Below are 14029 nucleotides of genomic sequence, written 5' to 3' on the forward strand. Positions count from 1 at the left end.
GGTGCTTGGAGGCATTGACCTACCAGATTGAACAAGCTGAGAACATCAAGTGACCTGCACCAAAGGACATCAATTTTAAAATCAAAAAGCTGGGGTTTCCCCAGATTATGGATCCCTTGCTGCTGGCCAACAGGCCAACCACCAGCTAACAAGGGGAAAACCCTATAAAAAGGCCTCCCACCTCCTATTCCGTTCCATTCTCACATCCTCAGCTACAGCCCTCAGTAGGTTTCGGTTTTCAGTTTCACTCAGCCTTTCTTTGTAATTTGAATACATACGTACTTGGAAAAGGGGCTCCCCACTCGGAGCCCATCATACCTATCTCACACCTTCCCTACCGTACCCTTCTCTCACTACACATAGGTCCACTTTCGCACCACGATCTAGATCATAGTCACAAGGAACGGGGGACGGTAACGGGGGGCGGGGACGGGGACGGGACGGGGGACGGCCATAAGTAGGGAACGAGGACGGGGGAGGGAACGGCACTCAAAAAATACTTTTTTTTAAAGTTTTTCTACTCTACACTTATTCTACTTTGGAAGTACATCAAAATGAGCACAAATTTACATAAAATGGTAAGCTTTTGAGTCATATTAACACCGGCTGGTGGCCGATTGTGGCCAGATAGCATGAGACGATTCTGGAGAAGGTTGGCACACTGTCAACCAGGCTACATGCATATGCGGTGAGTTATTATACACCTACTACATATGGGCTGTAAATTTTGGGTCCATTGCGGCGCGCAGTTTCACACTAGCCTACTTGGGGGAAGGTGCGGAGGGGGGCGTGAGCCCCTCTCTGCAGGGGGTCCGGGGGGGAGTCCCCCCCCGGCCCGAAGGGCCGTTTACGCTAAAGCCTAAACTCCATGCTTGTAGCCTTGTGGCCTTGTTCTTATATAGATATTAGATAGGCAAGTGAGAGAGAGAGAGGCAAGGGCCAAGGCCCAAGGCCCCAAGGCCCCAAGGCTCAAGCCTAAAGGCCAAACCTCAAGGCAAGAGAGAGGCAAGGGCCAAGGCCCAAGGCCCAAGGCCCAAGCCTCAAAGGCTCAAGGCCTCCCCAAACGGCCAAGCCAAACGGCTAGAAACGGCCCGCAAACGGCTAGAAACGGGCAAAAGAAACCACAGAATGGCTCCTTGCCGTCCCCCCAGAGGGCCGTCCCCCACAGCCGTCCCCGTTCCTACTGCCGTCCCCTTCACCGTCCCTTGTGAGGGACGCCTCCAGGGGGACGTCTGTTCGTCCCCTGCCTCCCCGTCCCGTTTCGCCGTCCCGGCGTTCCAAGCCTCCGTCCCCTCCGTCCCCTGTGACTATGATCTAGATAATGTATATCATGACAACATCTACCACCAACTCTACAAGCTTTATTGGATATTCGGAGCCTTATATACATGTGTGTGTGTACCACTGTTTGTATACCTGTATATGCGTGTGTGCATGTGTGAACAGCCCCTAAAGGGTGAGAACACTCACTTATGTGTAAGTGTGCTTATGTGTGTGAGCCCACCCTTAGGTGGATAAGATATTATGTGTGTGTAGTATGCAGTGATGTCAATGGCCATGCCATGTGTCATTCATCTAGTATGTGTGATTGAGTCAAAAGATAAGGTCTTGCACCTACAAAAAGGCTTTGTACTTGGTGGAGTTGGATACATCAATCAATTCTATTTTAGTCGTGCATATTATTGTCTCTCTCTAGCTTATTGTTTTTGTTCTCTCTACACACAACACAGCAGAGCCATGGATATCTTTGAGCCTCCATAACCTTGCACATAGACTGCAGTAGGACCTCTTTCCTTCAATTGGTATCAGAGCCTAAGGGCTACTAGCGCCTCTACTGTACGAGGTCTACCATGCGCCCAACTAGGCTGGGCGAGTAAAACTGCTAGGTGCGTTCTTCAAGGAAGTGGTTTCCGAACGATCTTCCTCAATCGTCGTTGAGCCAGACCTCAACGCCGCAGTTCTCCTTTTCTTCGTTCTAGTTCTACGCCTGCTTTTTGCCTTTTTGCTACCTGTCATCGACCAACTGCAAGCACTGTGTGCAGTCGCCTATTACTAGTAGCTGACAATTGACCGTCTATTGCAGCTGCCACACAATCGCCACGAACAAAAGCACCTAGGCCCTCTCTCCTCCGCTCCGCCTTGCTATGCCTACGTGCACCTATGCTTGTGCCTTCTCCGGCAGGTGACACCTAAGCAGCCCATCACTAGCCGCCACTGCCATGAGCTACTTGTGTTGCTCCTCCGTCCAACGTGCATACTTCCGTTGCCGCCCTCGTCGAGATGTAGTTCATCCGTTGTCACCGCCCGTCACCAACTACTACCCGGCTGACACTCTTGCTGCCAGCCACAATTGCCGCCATCATCACCGCTGCCCGTCTCCCACATGATAATCATATCTACAGATAAGATTAGATTAGATTAAGGTTTCTCTATTTTGAGATTAACCAATAAAAGTCAAATTTAATAAAACCCTAAGCACCTGTTCACATGGGCAAAGTAATGTTTTTATCATCAGCATTTTGACCCAGTAGACGCGAATGATGCATACTTGTTTGTTGACTAGCTTCTGTCTAGTTTTTGCAGAAGGTAAGTATGCATTTATTACATCTAACACATATGACCGGCCATGAAGAAGTACCATCAAGAATAAAGCTATTGGTCAAAGAAAAGGCATTGAGATGTTGCCAAATGAGCAGATGACACCACAGATATGGGGAAAGACTAGATGCACAAGCTCACCAAATGGGACTAGTACCTTGAAACATATGGAGGTACATGATGTACTTGGAACATATGGATATTCATGGAGCGCTTGGAACACTTGCACTCTGCACCAGCTGAGGACAACTGCGATATAAGAGGTAGAAAATGTAACTATTTGGCCCTCCTAGCTCTCTTTCTCATGATGAAACCCATGCCCGGACAGCGGACACCAAATAGGTGGGGACAGGGTCCAAAAGATTTGATTAGAAAAAGCACCAATTTTGGTCAAAAAGCAAGAAAAAGCAAAAAGTCAAACTAGGTTGACCGTGAGCCAGGGGCACCACTGGCAAGAGGAGACTAAGCCGGACCAAAAAGCTAAAAGCCGCTTTTCCAAAAAGCAGCTCCAGCGCCAAAAATCAAGGCCCTAAAGTTAGAAAAGCAAAAGCTAAATAACTTTGACAAAAGTCAAGTAATATTTTATTATTGAAAAGAAAAAAGGAAAAAGCAAAGAGTAAAAAAGGCAAGAGCAAAGCATGGATAAGCTTTTGGCAAAAAGCAAGGCCCTCTTCAAGTATAAAAGAAGCATGAGCCTCTCTTGAGCATCAAGTTGGAGAACAACCTCTTCATCTTTAAGGTGTTGACATCTTCGTTGAAGGTTGGAAATCATCTTCTTGATCATGAACCAAACCATGGAGTTTTCCATCGTTGCCCACTGATTCAGAGAGCCTTCATAGGCTGTAGTGCCACATCATCATCTGTCTGTACGACTGTACAGCTCCATACAGTTGTATGGAGCTGTACAGACATGTGGGGAGCTATACGGACTGAAAATTTCAAAAACCCTAATACTGCTCCAAAAACCCTAAAAACTGCTCTTTGGAAGTTTTTATTGCCCAAAAACCATTAAAACAGGTTTTATATCAGTTTTGTTGCCAGAAAGAGCTTTTCCATGTTTTTCTTCATCGATAAGGCTGTAGGAATTGTGGAGATTACTCATGGGATGAGCGAGTGATTCTTGAACATGGACTTGGATCTGGATGTGGACTTGGACTTGGACTTGGACTTGGACCTAGACCTTGATTTGGATCTAGTACTAGCCCGGTGAGAGATTCTTGTGGGTCATCCCCGTGGTGTGCTCGGCATCATAGATCTCAGGCCTCGACACCGACTTTGACTTAGGGATTCTACATCGGCATATTTGTTTGCTTTTGTATTCATTGATTGTATGGATCCTGGCCAGCGTGCCCATGGATTGTTCCGGAATAAATTCCTGAAAGGGGACGGGGCATGTTCCCCGCTCAGTGTGGTGTATTGTGCAAGATCCCTATTCCCTTCTCTCTCTCCCCTCTATATCTATCATTATCTTTTGGATAAGTGGTTGAGTCTATCATGGCACGCCCGCTGGGCTTACAAGCTATCTCTTCACGAGTTGGCTTGCTTTATATTCTCCACGACCTGGCCCATATGCATTTAAATGTTTTTTAATGCAGCATTTTCACACTACTGCTGGCTGGCCACCCTACGCCTCCTATTGGCTGCTGTCCAGGTCTGCGCTTGGCTATTGGGCAGCCCCTCGGCATTGGCCGCCTGGCTGCGCAAGGCTCTGGGGCATGTCGGCTGCCTGGTCAAGCCCCTTGGGCTGGCCGACAGCCTTCTATAGGCTGGTGGGGAAGGCCTAGGGCCTTCCTGGCCCTTCTTGGGTGGCCGAAGGCCCACCCAATGCCCACGTCAAGTGTATGATACTCTCTTTGGGGTAGCCCTAAGGGCTGGAACCTGCTACATGCAAATCCTACATGCCTCTACAGACGCCTAGTGTCCGGTTGCAAATCCAACACTTAGATCAACTGACACCATTCAAGAGGGAAACTCGCAGTACGGACTGGCACTGCTGCATGTGCAGGACAGTGCACACCTGATCTTGGGCGCTTAGAATTCAGCAATCATTCGCGAGACGAAGATAACGCACAACATAGAGAGAGAGGTGTAGAAATATATATATATATAGAGAGAGAGAGAGAGAGAGAGAGAAAGAAGTATTGGGTCCCGAATACCCTCTGTAGGGGCCCCACCACTAATGGTGTATTTGCTTTATTAGAATGATGTAAATCTGCAAATAAAGACTAGTTCTTGACCTGCAGTCTTCATCTTGGCTGGAGCACTCCCCTTGGCTATCCTGGCCCTTGGAATACACAAGCCCTTTGTGAATTATGAGATGGAAGGGCTGAATTCTGCTGGGGTATTTATACCACAAACACTGCTGGTCGGTTGTCTATTCAGCAGTCGGCCTGCTTCTACATTCTCCACAACCTGGTCCAGATGCATTTAAATGTTTTTTAATGCAGCGTTTTCACACTACTGATTGCTGGCCACCCTATGCCTCCTATTGGCTGCTGTCCAAGTCTGCGCCTGGTTGCTGGGCAGCCCTTGGGCACTGGCCGCCTAGCTAGGCAAGGCTCTAGGGCCTGTCAGCTACCTAGACAAGCCCCTTGGGTTGGCTGATAGCCTACCCAACCCTTCTATAGGCTGGTGGGCAAGGCCTAGGGCCTTCCTGGCCATTCTTGGGTGGCCTAAGGCCCAATGCCCAAGTCAAGAGTATGATACTCTATCTAGGGTAGCCCTAAGGGCTGGACCCCTTCTACATGCAAATCCTACATGCTTCTACAAATGCTTGATGTCCAGTTACAAACCCAACAATCAGATCATCTAACATAATTCTAGATGGAGACTCAGTACGGACGGCACTGCTTCATGTGCAGGACAATGCACACCTAACCTTGCATGCTTAGAGTCCCTAGCTGACTCGTCCTGGATTGGGCTCACATGGGACCAGTTTCCACTCCAAGTCCTGCACCTTCTTGTTTAGATATGTCCACATGGCATCCAAGTGCGGGATGCACGTCACATCCTACTTATTCATGTCCATACTGTTTGGAAGCCGTTGTACAGTACTAAACTTGCATGTGTACCTGCATTGCATTAGTACTAGAACCTGTACCCTTTCTGTCCATACAGATTGTCCTATTGTACCGTGGCTGCCTGTCATGACCCTGTGAATTTGTGCAGCGAACATATGGGCATGGTGGTCAGTATGCACAGGACACAAGTGTGTAAACATTTAATGAATGTTCACACTTGTGTTCAAATTTTGAAGGGTCCCAAGGGGACAAAGGTTTTATTAAAACCATAAGTGGGAACAAAAGGTTTTAAAAAAACCTTTTAAAATTAAAAGAACTCCTTTTTGGTGGTCGTGGCCCTTTTTGGGGAGGGCCCACGTTATTTTTGGAGCTCTCTTTTTCTTTGGGAAAAAGTCGGGCTGCTAGCTGCACGTGGAGGAGGCTTTTCGTGGAGAGAAGGCTGGCACACAGGGGCTATTGCAACGAGTCGGCCACTACAGTTACGAAGGCACACAGGCTTTTCTCTCCCTCTTGGTATCGTGGAAAGGACTGGCACAGTGTGGTGTTTTGGGCACACGGCTGTGTGAAACCTCTATGCTAGGAGGACAAGAGGACTGACAGTTTGGACATGCATATGTGTAAGCCATGTGTGGCCATGATGTATTCAGTTGAACTCTTCTATTCAATGTGAATAAAGAAAATCCGAAAGGGGGACCAAGCTTTGGGGCCAACAAGTGTCGTTGTCTTTGTGTAGGTGCACTCTAGCTCCCCTTTTGTCTGTCTTATTTGCTGATTTACAGCTGTGTTTGGGTGACTACTAGTCTACCGCACTTTAGTTTCTATGAAAGGCCGGTTTCAAGGTTCCGTTGCCAGGACCATCACCAACTTTCCCAACGGGGTTAACTCGTGGTTGTCTCGAGGAAAGTCGTTGCTGAAAATTTCAGCAAGATGTCAGACTATGAGGATGACTATGACTATGATGATGAGGAAGAGCAGGAGACCACTCCTGAGAGGATTGAATCTGAGGATGTACTTGCAAGAGAACAGGCTGCAGCAGATGCACGTTATCAGGATGTAACGCAGCCAGAAGATATGCCAAGTAAAGAGGAAGAGAATGCCCAATTTAAAGCCCGATTGGCAGGGAAAGTGGATGTTCTCATGCAGCTCACGCAAAGTGAGAAGTTTGCTGAATTTATGAGGGCCCCTTCTGAGCCTAAGAAGAAGAAGAAGAAGGTGCGTTCTAGGAACCCACCTCAGGGCAACAATGGTGCCTTACTGTCATGTGCACAGTGTGTATCTACCGTGTGCTACACGCACACAAGACTAGCTTCGAGGTTTGGGGATAGACTAACGAGCGGGCACCCAAGTATGGACGGGCGGGCCCCGATGACCAGCGAAGAGCCTATAAAAGGGTGGCCAAGGTTAGTCATTAGTGATATAGAGAGTCTCGCGAGTTGGTGAGAGCTCTATGGTCTTGGAGCCTGGATCTAGTGCATACGTGCACCTGCTTTACGCAGCCGAGACCGGCAGCAATCTCGAGGCCCGCGAGGGCAGCTTCGTGGCGGTATGGGACGTCGCGAGGAGGAGATTGGTCGGTACGTCAACCTAGTTAGCTCAGCTTGTGGCTCGGTGGGGACAGCCAAGACTGTGGGTTTGCCCTCAGCTGTCATGGTTGGAAGGTGAGTCAGGCCTGCACCTTCCTTGTTGTTTGTTTGTTTGTTTGTTTGCAGGTTTTGAGTCTCGTACCAGGATGTCATGTGCACAGTGTGTATCTACCATGTGCTACACGCACACAAGACTAGCTTCGAGGTTTGGGGAAGCTTGGAGCTAGGCAGGCTGATTGGCGAGCTGAGTTAGGGATAGACTAACGAGCGGGCAACCAAGTATGGACGGGCGGGCGCCCAAGTGTGGACGCCCGATGACCGGCCAAGGGCCTATAAAAGGGTGGCCAAGGTTAGTCATTAGTGATATAGAGAGTCTCGCGAGTTGGTGAGAGCTCTATGGTCTTGGAGCCTAGATCTAGTGCAGATGTGCACCTGCTTCATGCAACTGAGGTCGGCAGCAATCTCAAGGCCCGCAAGGGCAGCTTCGTGGCGGTATGGGACGTCGCGAGGAGGAGATTGGTCAGTACGTCAACCTAGTTAGCTCAGCTCGTGGCTCGATGGGGACCAAGGTGGTACCAAACGTTATGTACTGTACGGATCCGTACATACTGTACATTGTTTGGTATGGGAAAAAAAATTTAGAGTACATAAAAATACGTACCATTGGTAAAAATACATAAAAATACATAAAATCTCAGAAATTTCAGCCACCTACATAAAATTTCAGTCCATGTCCACATTGACATATAAAACTTTCGAAATAGAGAGAGAGAGAGAGAGTTGAAGGAGAGAGAGGCTGAGAGCTCAGTGCACGGTCCACAGATGGTGGGCTAAGGCTCTGAGAGAGAGAGAGAGAGAGAGAGAGAGAGAGAGAGAGAGAGAGAGAGAGAGAGTTATGTTGCTGCCTTGGGGGCCTGAGCAAGGGTGGGTGGGGAAAGGGGAGCGGGCCAGCATATTGCCAGCCGTACTGGGCGCCAATGGCGAACAGAGAGGGCGGCTACGCACAGAGGCGCGAAGCGAATAGGGGCGATGAGGGCAGAGGCAAACTGAGGCGGCGGTGAGCAGGGGGTGGCCCAGGGAGAAGGCGGCAGGGCGACAATAGCGAAGAGAGAGAGAGTGCGACTGTAGAGGAGAGAGAGCATGGAGGCTAGCCCTTATCGGAAGGTTGAGGTCATACGGCCTCCAGAGTCCAAACACAAGACGCAGGCACGCCACACAGAAGGACAAAACGGCGAAACGTTTATCGGCAAGCGAAACCCAAAAAAAAACGTACGGATCGATCCGTACGTACGGATCCCCGTACGGTACGGATTGGATCGGTACGTACGTTTTGATCCTACCTTGGTGGGGACAGCCAAGACTGTGGGCTTGCCCACGGCTGTCGTGGTTGGGAGGTGAGTCAGGCCTGCACCCCCTTGTTGTTTGTTTGTTTGTTTGCAGGATTCGAGTCTCGTACCCGGAACGATCACGAGGAGATCCGGTGGGGACTGGACACTTCCCACAGGATCCTGCTTTTCCAACATGTAGAACACTTATGGTGCAAACCCACAGAGTTCCTTTTTCGGGCAGCCACCTATTCTGCAGCAATCGATGCATCTAGGCTATTTTGACGGTTGTTCCATGTTCCAATCTATGACTGGGGGTTACCCTTAAGGAGGCATGGGAATGCAAGGGAATTTTGGAGCTAGTTTTGTGGACACATTCTTTGATGATATGATATGAATGTTGTGGCAGATGCTTTGTCATGCAAGCCACAGGTCTCAGCAGTTTCACTTGCTTATCATCATGAGCTTGATGAGATAAAAGAGAAGTATGCGCTAGATTATGATCAGATGTCTGAGGGTCAGCAACATGATCATTATACTCTCAGGGATGGCTTTTTGTTGATGCATGGTAGACTGTGTGTTACCAGAAGTTACAGCTCAAGGTTATGATTGAAAGTCATGCTCCACCATATGCACTTCATAGGGGCATTGAGGCCACGGTAAAGGCAATTGAGGCTTTCTTTTATTGGCCGACCTTGAGAAGGGATGTTGATGCTTTTATTAGGCAATGCATCGTATGTCAGAAGGTGAAGTTTAACCGTCAGAAGACACCAGGGTTACTTTAGCCTTTACCTATTCCAGATAGACCATGGGAGAGCATTGCCATAGATTTTATATTTAATCTTCCAAGGACACAAACAGGGAACGATGGCATTTGGACTATCATATGCAGGTTCAGTAAGCAGGCTCATTTCATTCCCGTATGTGAGAAGATCAAAGTAGATCACATGGTGAAGTTGTTCATGGCGAACGTCTTCAAGTATCATGGAATGCCTTCGTCTATTATTAGTGACCATGATCCACGGATGACGAGTTTATTTTGGAGAGGGTTGTTTGACAACATGGGTACAACTCTCAAGTTTTCATCCTCGTTTCATCCATAGACAGATGGGCAATCAGAAGAGGCTAATTCCACAGTGTTAGATCTTCTCAAGTGCTATGTGTCAGAGCACAAGCAACAATGGGAAAAGTATCTTTCTTTGGTGGAGTTCGCTTATAACACCACCATCCATACCTCGACGGGTAAGGCGCCTTTTGAGACTGTGGAAGGGGGGAAGAAGGTACCACCCATTTTGCACACAAAGAATAAGATCTTTCAGGCTAACCAGTATGTGGAGAACATGGATGAAGCTTACAGGAGAGTTAAATTGGCACTCCAAAGAACTTAACAAAAGCAAACGAAAGCAGCAGACCGTCACAAGCGTGCATTAGAGTTTACATTAGGTGTCTGGGTTCTTTTGCATTTTGAGAAAGCCACGCTCAAGAAGATGAAGGGTAAAGAGCGCTTTTTCCCTAAGTTGAGCATGCGCTACTATGGACCTTTTCAAGTATTCGAAAAGATCGGTGAGGTGGCCTATCGTTTGAAGCTACCAGATCACTGGAGGATTCACAATGCATTTCATGTGAGTCTACTTAGACCTTTCCGTGGGGGGGATGTGCTTGAAGATGTATCAGATGAGGCTCAGCCGAAAGTTGAGAAACTTGATGAGGTTCTTATTCCCGAGCAGATACTGGCACACAAGGAAAGAAAGGTACGAGGTAAAGTTTCCCGTCGCCGCTATCTTGTTAAGTTCAAGAACTATTCACCGATGGATGCGAAGTGGATGGAGGAGGGTGACTTAGCAGATTCACCTCAAGTATTGCAGCTTTATCTTGATGCCTTTGAGTTGGAGCTGACTCTTACTACAGCTCATTCAGGTTCGGCAGAGCATGGGTCTGGAGCATTGCCTGATGCTCAAGAGGGAGGTAGCACCTCCGCTCCCTTGATACAGACAAGTCGGATGTCATCTAGAGGTCGCTTGGTGCAGCTTTTGTCTCACCCGAAGATACTGACAAGTGACAGTACATCTGCTTATAGGACTTCTATGATATATGTGTACTAGTATGTTGTGGTTTATGTATGGTTCACAGTGGTATGCAACTTAGACTATTACTACACCATTGGTTTGCAATAAATGCTGTTACATATGCATGGCTCAGAGAGATTGGGACGCTGATCTTGCCATATTGTACTTTCACTTTCAATTGGATCGCATGGCTGATATCTTGCTATATTTGGCAGCCTTTGTCATCAGCGTGATTCCGCATTGGATATCTTGCTGTATCACCAAGATGTAATCAAGGATGCTTGCCATTTTTCAAGAGGGGGTATGTCACGATCCTGTGCATGACAACGAGCGTCAAGTCTGAAGCTTTTGGCGCTATGTTAGTTATTCAGGGCATAGAGTTTGTGCGTGATTTTATGGTTGCCTCTCTTGTAGGAGCAGACATAATATTGGGCATTTAGTGGTATCACAAGTTCCTTCCTAATGTCAAGTGGGACAAGCACACTTTACAGATTAGTCGAAATGTGTCAAACGTCCCAATGACCATTAAGTGTGAGCCAGGAATCCCGAACTTTTTGCTCATAAGCCACTTACTGAAAAAACAAGCAATCAAGAAAGGCGCACATTGTGCGATGATATACATCCAGACTGCCCCGATGGTGGCTAGTGCTTCTGAGAAGTAAATGGCTCTCCATGAAAAGTTCCAAAAGATTTTTCTTCCGGACAATCTCCCTCCACAGCCCCCCCCATCCAGACCGGAGGACCACAAGATTGATCTCCTCCTAGGCTCGGAACCCCCAAGCAAGTTCCATATCACCTTTCAAAGGCAATAGAATCACAGTTGGTGGACCGCCAACTCAAAGAATTGTTGCAATCTGGCTTCATCTGCCCCAGTGTGTCGCCATTTGCAGCACCGATCCTGTTTGAAGAAGAAAGATGGGTCTTCTCGTTTGTGTGTCGATTATCGTGCACTCAATAAGCTGACTCTATCAAGAGTAGATTCCCGATGTCTCAAATAGATTATATTCTCAAGAGGTTGAATGGGGCTAAGATGTTCTCGAAACTCGATTTAAAGAGTGGGTACCACCAGGTGAGGAGGCTTTTCGTGGAGAGAAGGCTGGCGCACAAGGGCTGCTGCAACGTGTCGGCTGCTGCACTTACGGAGACACACAAGCTTTTCTCTCCCTCTTGCTATCGTGGAAAGGACTGGCAGGCTGGCTGGCTGAAGACACGCGTAGGTGTTTTATTCTCTCTCTCTCTCTCTGGGACAGGCCCTTGGCCGGCTGCAAGGAAAGTAGGCTGGACTGCTCATCGGCTGGACAGAGGGGCAAGGTCGACAGCAAGTTGGCAGGCGGGAGCTGAACAGGAGACTTTTCCATCTCTTTCTCTCTTGATGAAAACCAAGCGATGTGTGTCATGCATGTAGCCAGAACAAAGCCATGTGTCTTACGCATGTAGCCAGAACCAACCTATGGGTAGCCTGCATGTGGCCGAAAATTGAAACCAAGCTATGTGTAGCCTGCGTTGGAAAACAATGTATAGCTTGCATATGGCCAAGTGCAATCCCCAGGAGATTTTAATGAAATGAAGCGACCTTCTCCCATGGTTTCTCAGAGTGATGGCAAAATCATGCAGCAATATTTTTTTCTAAAAGGAAAACAGGAAAACGGGGGAGAGGTACCGTAGGCCAGTTCCTCCGGAAATCTGAGGAAGCGTTTCTGAATTTTTGGACCAAGCCAAACTGCTGATCAACATTCTTCACTTGCTGGCTTGCGAAATCCGCCATTTCCTGAGCGCTCTCAGAAATCCTAAAACGACGATCGAATTTCTCTGCGCCGTTGCGAGCATTGTAGCTGAGCTCTTCAAGCTTCTGGTTAGCGGCAAAAAAGCTCTGCTGCATCTTGCCTTGAAGGTTCTGGGACTCAACAAACTTTACCGCTTGTAGCCAGGCCGACTCCACCACTTGGCCTGTTCTGTGGCTGAAAGAGCCGGCGGCGTCCATGAGGCGGGCGGCCAAGTCGTTCAGGCCATTGTTGCCGCCGCTGGCGCTGGCGGAAGCGGAAGCGGAAGCCGAAGCGGTGATCCGGACGCTGCTGATGCTGCGCAGACGGCAATGGCGTGGCCGAGATTCCGGAAGCGGCCGGAACGTTAAGAGATGGCTGCCGGAAGGCAGTTGGCGCAGCTTGGGCACGCTGCCGCCGCTGTGAGGCGCGTGCAGCAGGGAAGGGTCCGGGGCAGCCAAAGAGGCGGCCATGTCTGGGTGGATAGATATCTGTTTATGGTGCTCCTGTGTTTTTTTTTTTTTTTGCTGTCGTTCTAGTTGAAGAAGCTGAAGATCGACAATGGCTATAGCTATGAGCTTACTAGGTACCTACAACGGATTAACAATCAGCACGCAGCAGGTTTCCGGTTACACACGCCAAACAATGAGGGGTTTCACACTTATTAACTCCTCTGTAACATTGTGGGGTGTGGGCAGCTGGACCAGGGATGTGGGCGGGGAAGATCCCACACGTGTGAAGGCTCTCAGGATCTGCCATACACACGAGATGTGTGCCCAAATTCCAATCATCCTTTCATAGGCAATGAAGATCTACCATGTATTGGGGATGAACATTTGTTTGGTAAGTCAAATTGCATGCTAAATGAGAGCCGGGTGGGCGATCATATCCTAACATGGATGGACACCATTTACAAGTACGAGGCATCAGGCCAAGCCTCTGTTGAACCACACACCATCCTTATGGAGCTCATTCTGTACCTCAATCTCTTAAGAATGGAGGGATGAATGGATGACAAAAGTGGTTAGGATTCTTGAAAGCATAGGAGTAGACTAGAGATTAGAAGAGAGAGGCTCTTTGATCAAACGAGAAAGACCATTAAGACCATAAAGGGGAAAGGCCTTAGGACCATAAGGGACAAGCCTCCATATTAGGTGGGGAGAACCCATCAACTTACAACCCATGGAACAATAGCAAACATTTTGTACCTCAATCTCTTAAGAAATAGCAAAGTGGTTTAGGATTCTTGAAAGCATAGCAGCACACTAGAGATTAGAGGAGAGAGGCTCTTTGACACAAAGATCCCCATCTAGGAATTTGCGGAAACAATCAAAATAATTATTCAACCATTCAACTTAAGCTGTTGCAACAAATTCAACTTAAACCAAGCCTTAAAATTTAACAAATGAAAATATATGAAAATACTTAACTCTTACACGACACAAGCACTCGATGCAATCTTCCCCCCTATGTGTGTGGCTTTTTCCCCACACATGAATATTTTGAACATTCAATTGCCAATAATAGGCCATAGCCTCCAAAAATACAAAAGTTTTACTTTTTTCTTGCACGATGCTCTCTCTTTACCCAAAATAGAGAGCTCTTAAATATTAAATTAGTTGAGGCTAGGGGAAAGCTTTTAAGCTTTACAAAATGAATATTTGCAAGTTTATGCTT

General features: G+C 47.9%; 1 protein-coding gene across 1 annotated transcript in view; it reads right to left on the reverse strand.

Moving 5' to 3' along the window:
- The window catches only part of LOC147622207 (uncharacterized), a 46928-nt gene extending 33984 nt beyond the window's left edge, over nt 1–12944 (reverse strand). Inside the window, exon 1 of the mRNA XM_086823687.1 lies at nt 12253–12944. Coding sequence (XP_086679813.1) covers nt 12253–12825 — 573 coding nt within the window. The 5' untranslated portion in view covers nt 12826–12944. The remainder of the gene's footprint in view (nt 1–12252) is intronic.
- Between the last annotated feature and the right edge of the window lie 1085 nt (nt 12945–14029).

Source organism: Cibotium barometz, chromosome 29 (assembly GCF_041138505.1).
Source record: "Cibotium barometz isolate CiBa-2024 chromosome 29, ASM4113850v1, whole genome shotgun sequence".
Taxonomy (NCBI): Eukaryota; Viridiplantae; Streptophyta; class Polypodiopsida; order Cyatheales; family Cibotiaceae; genus Cibotium; species Cibotium barometz.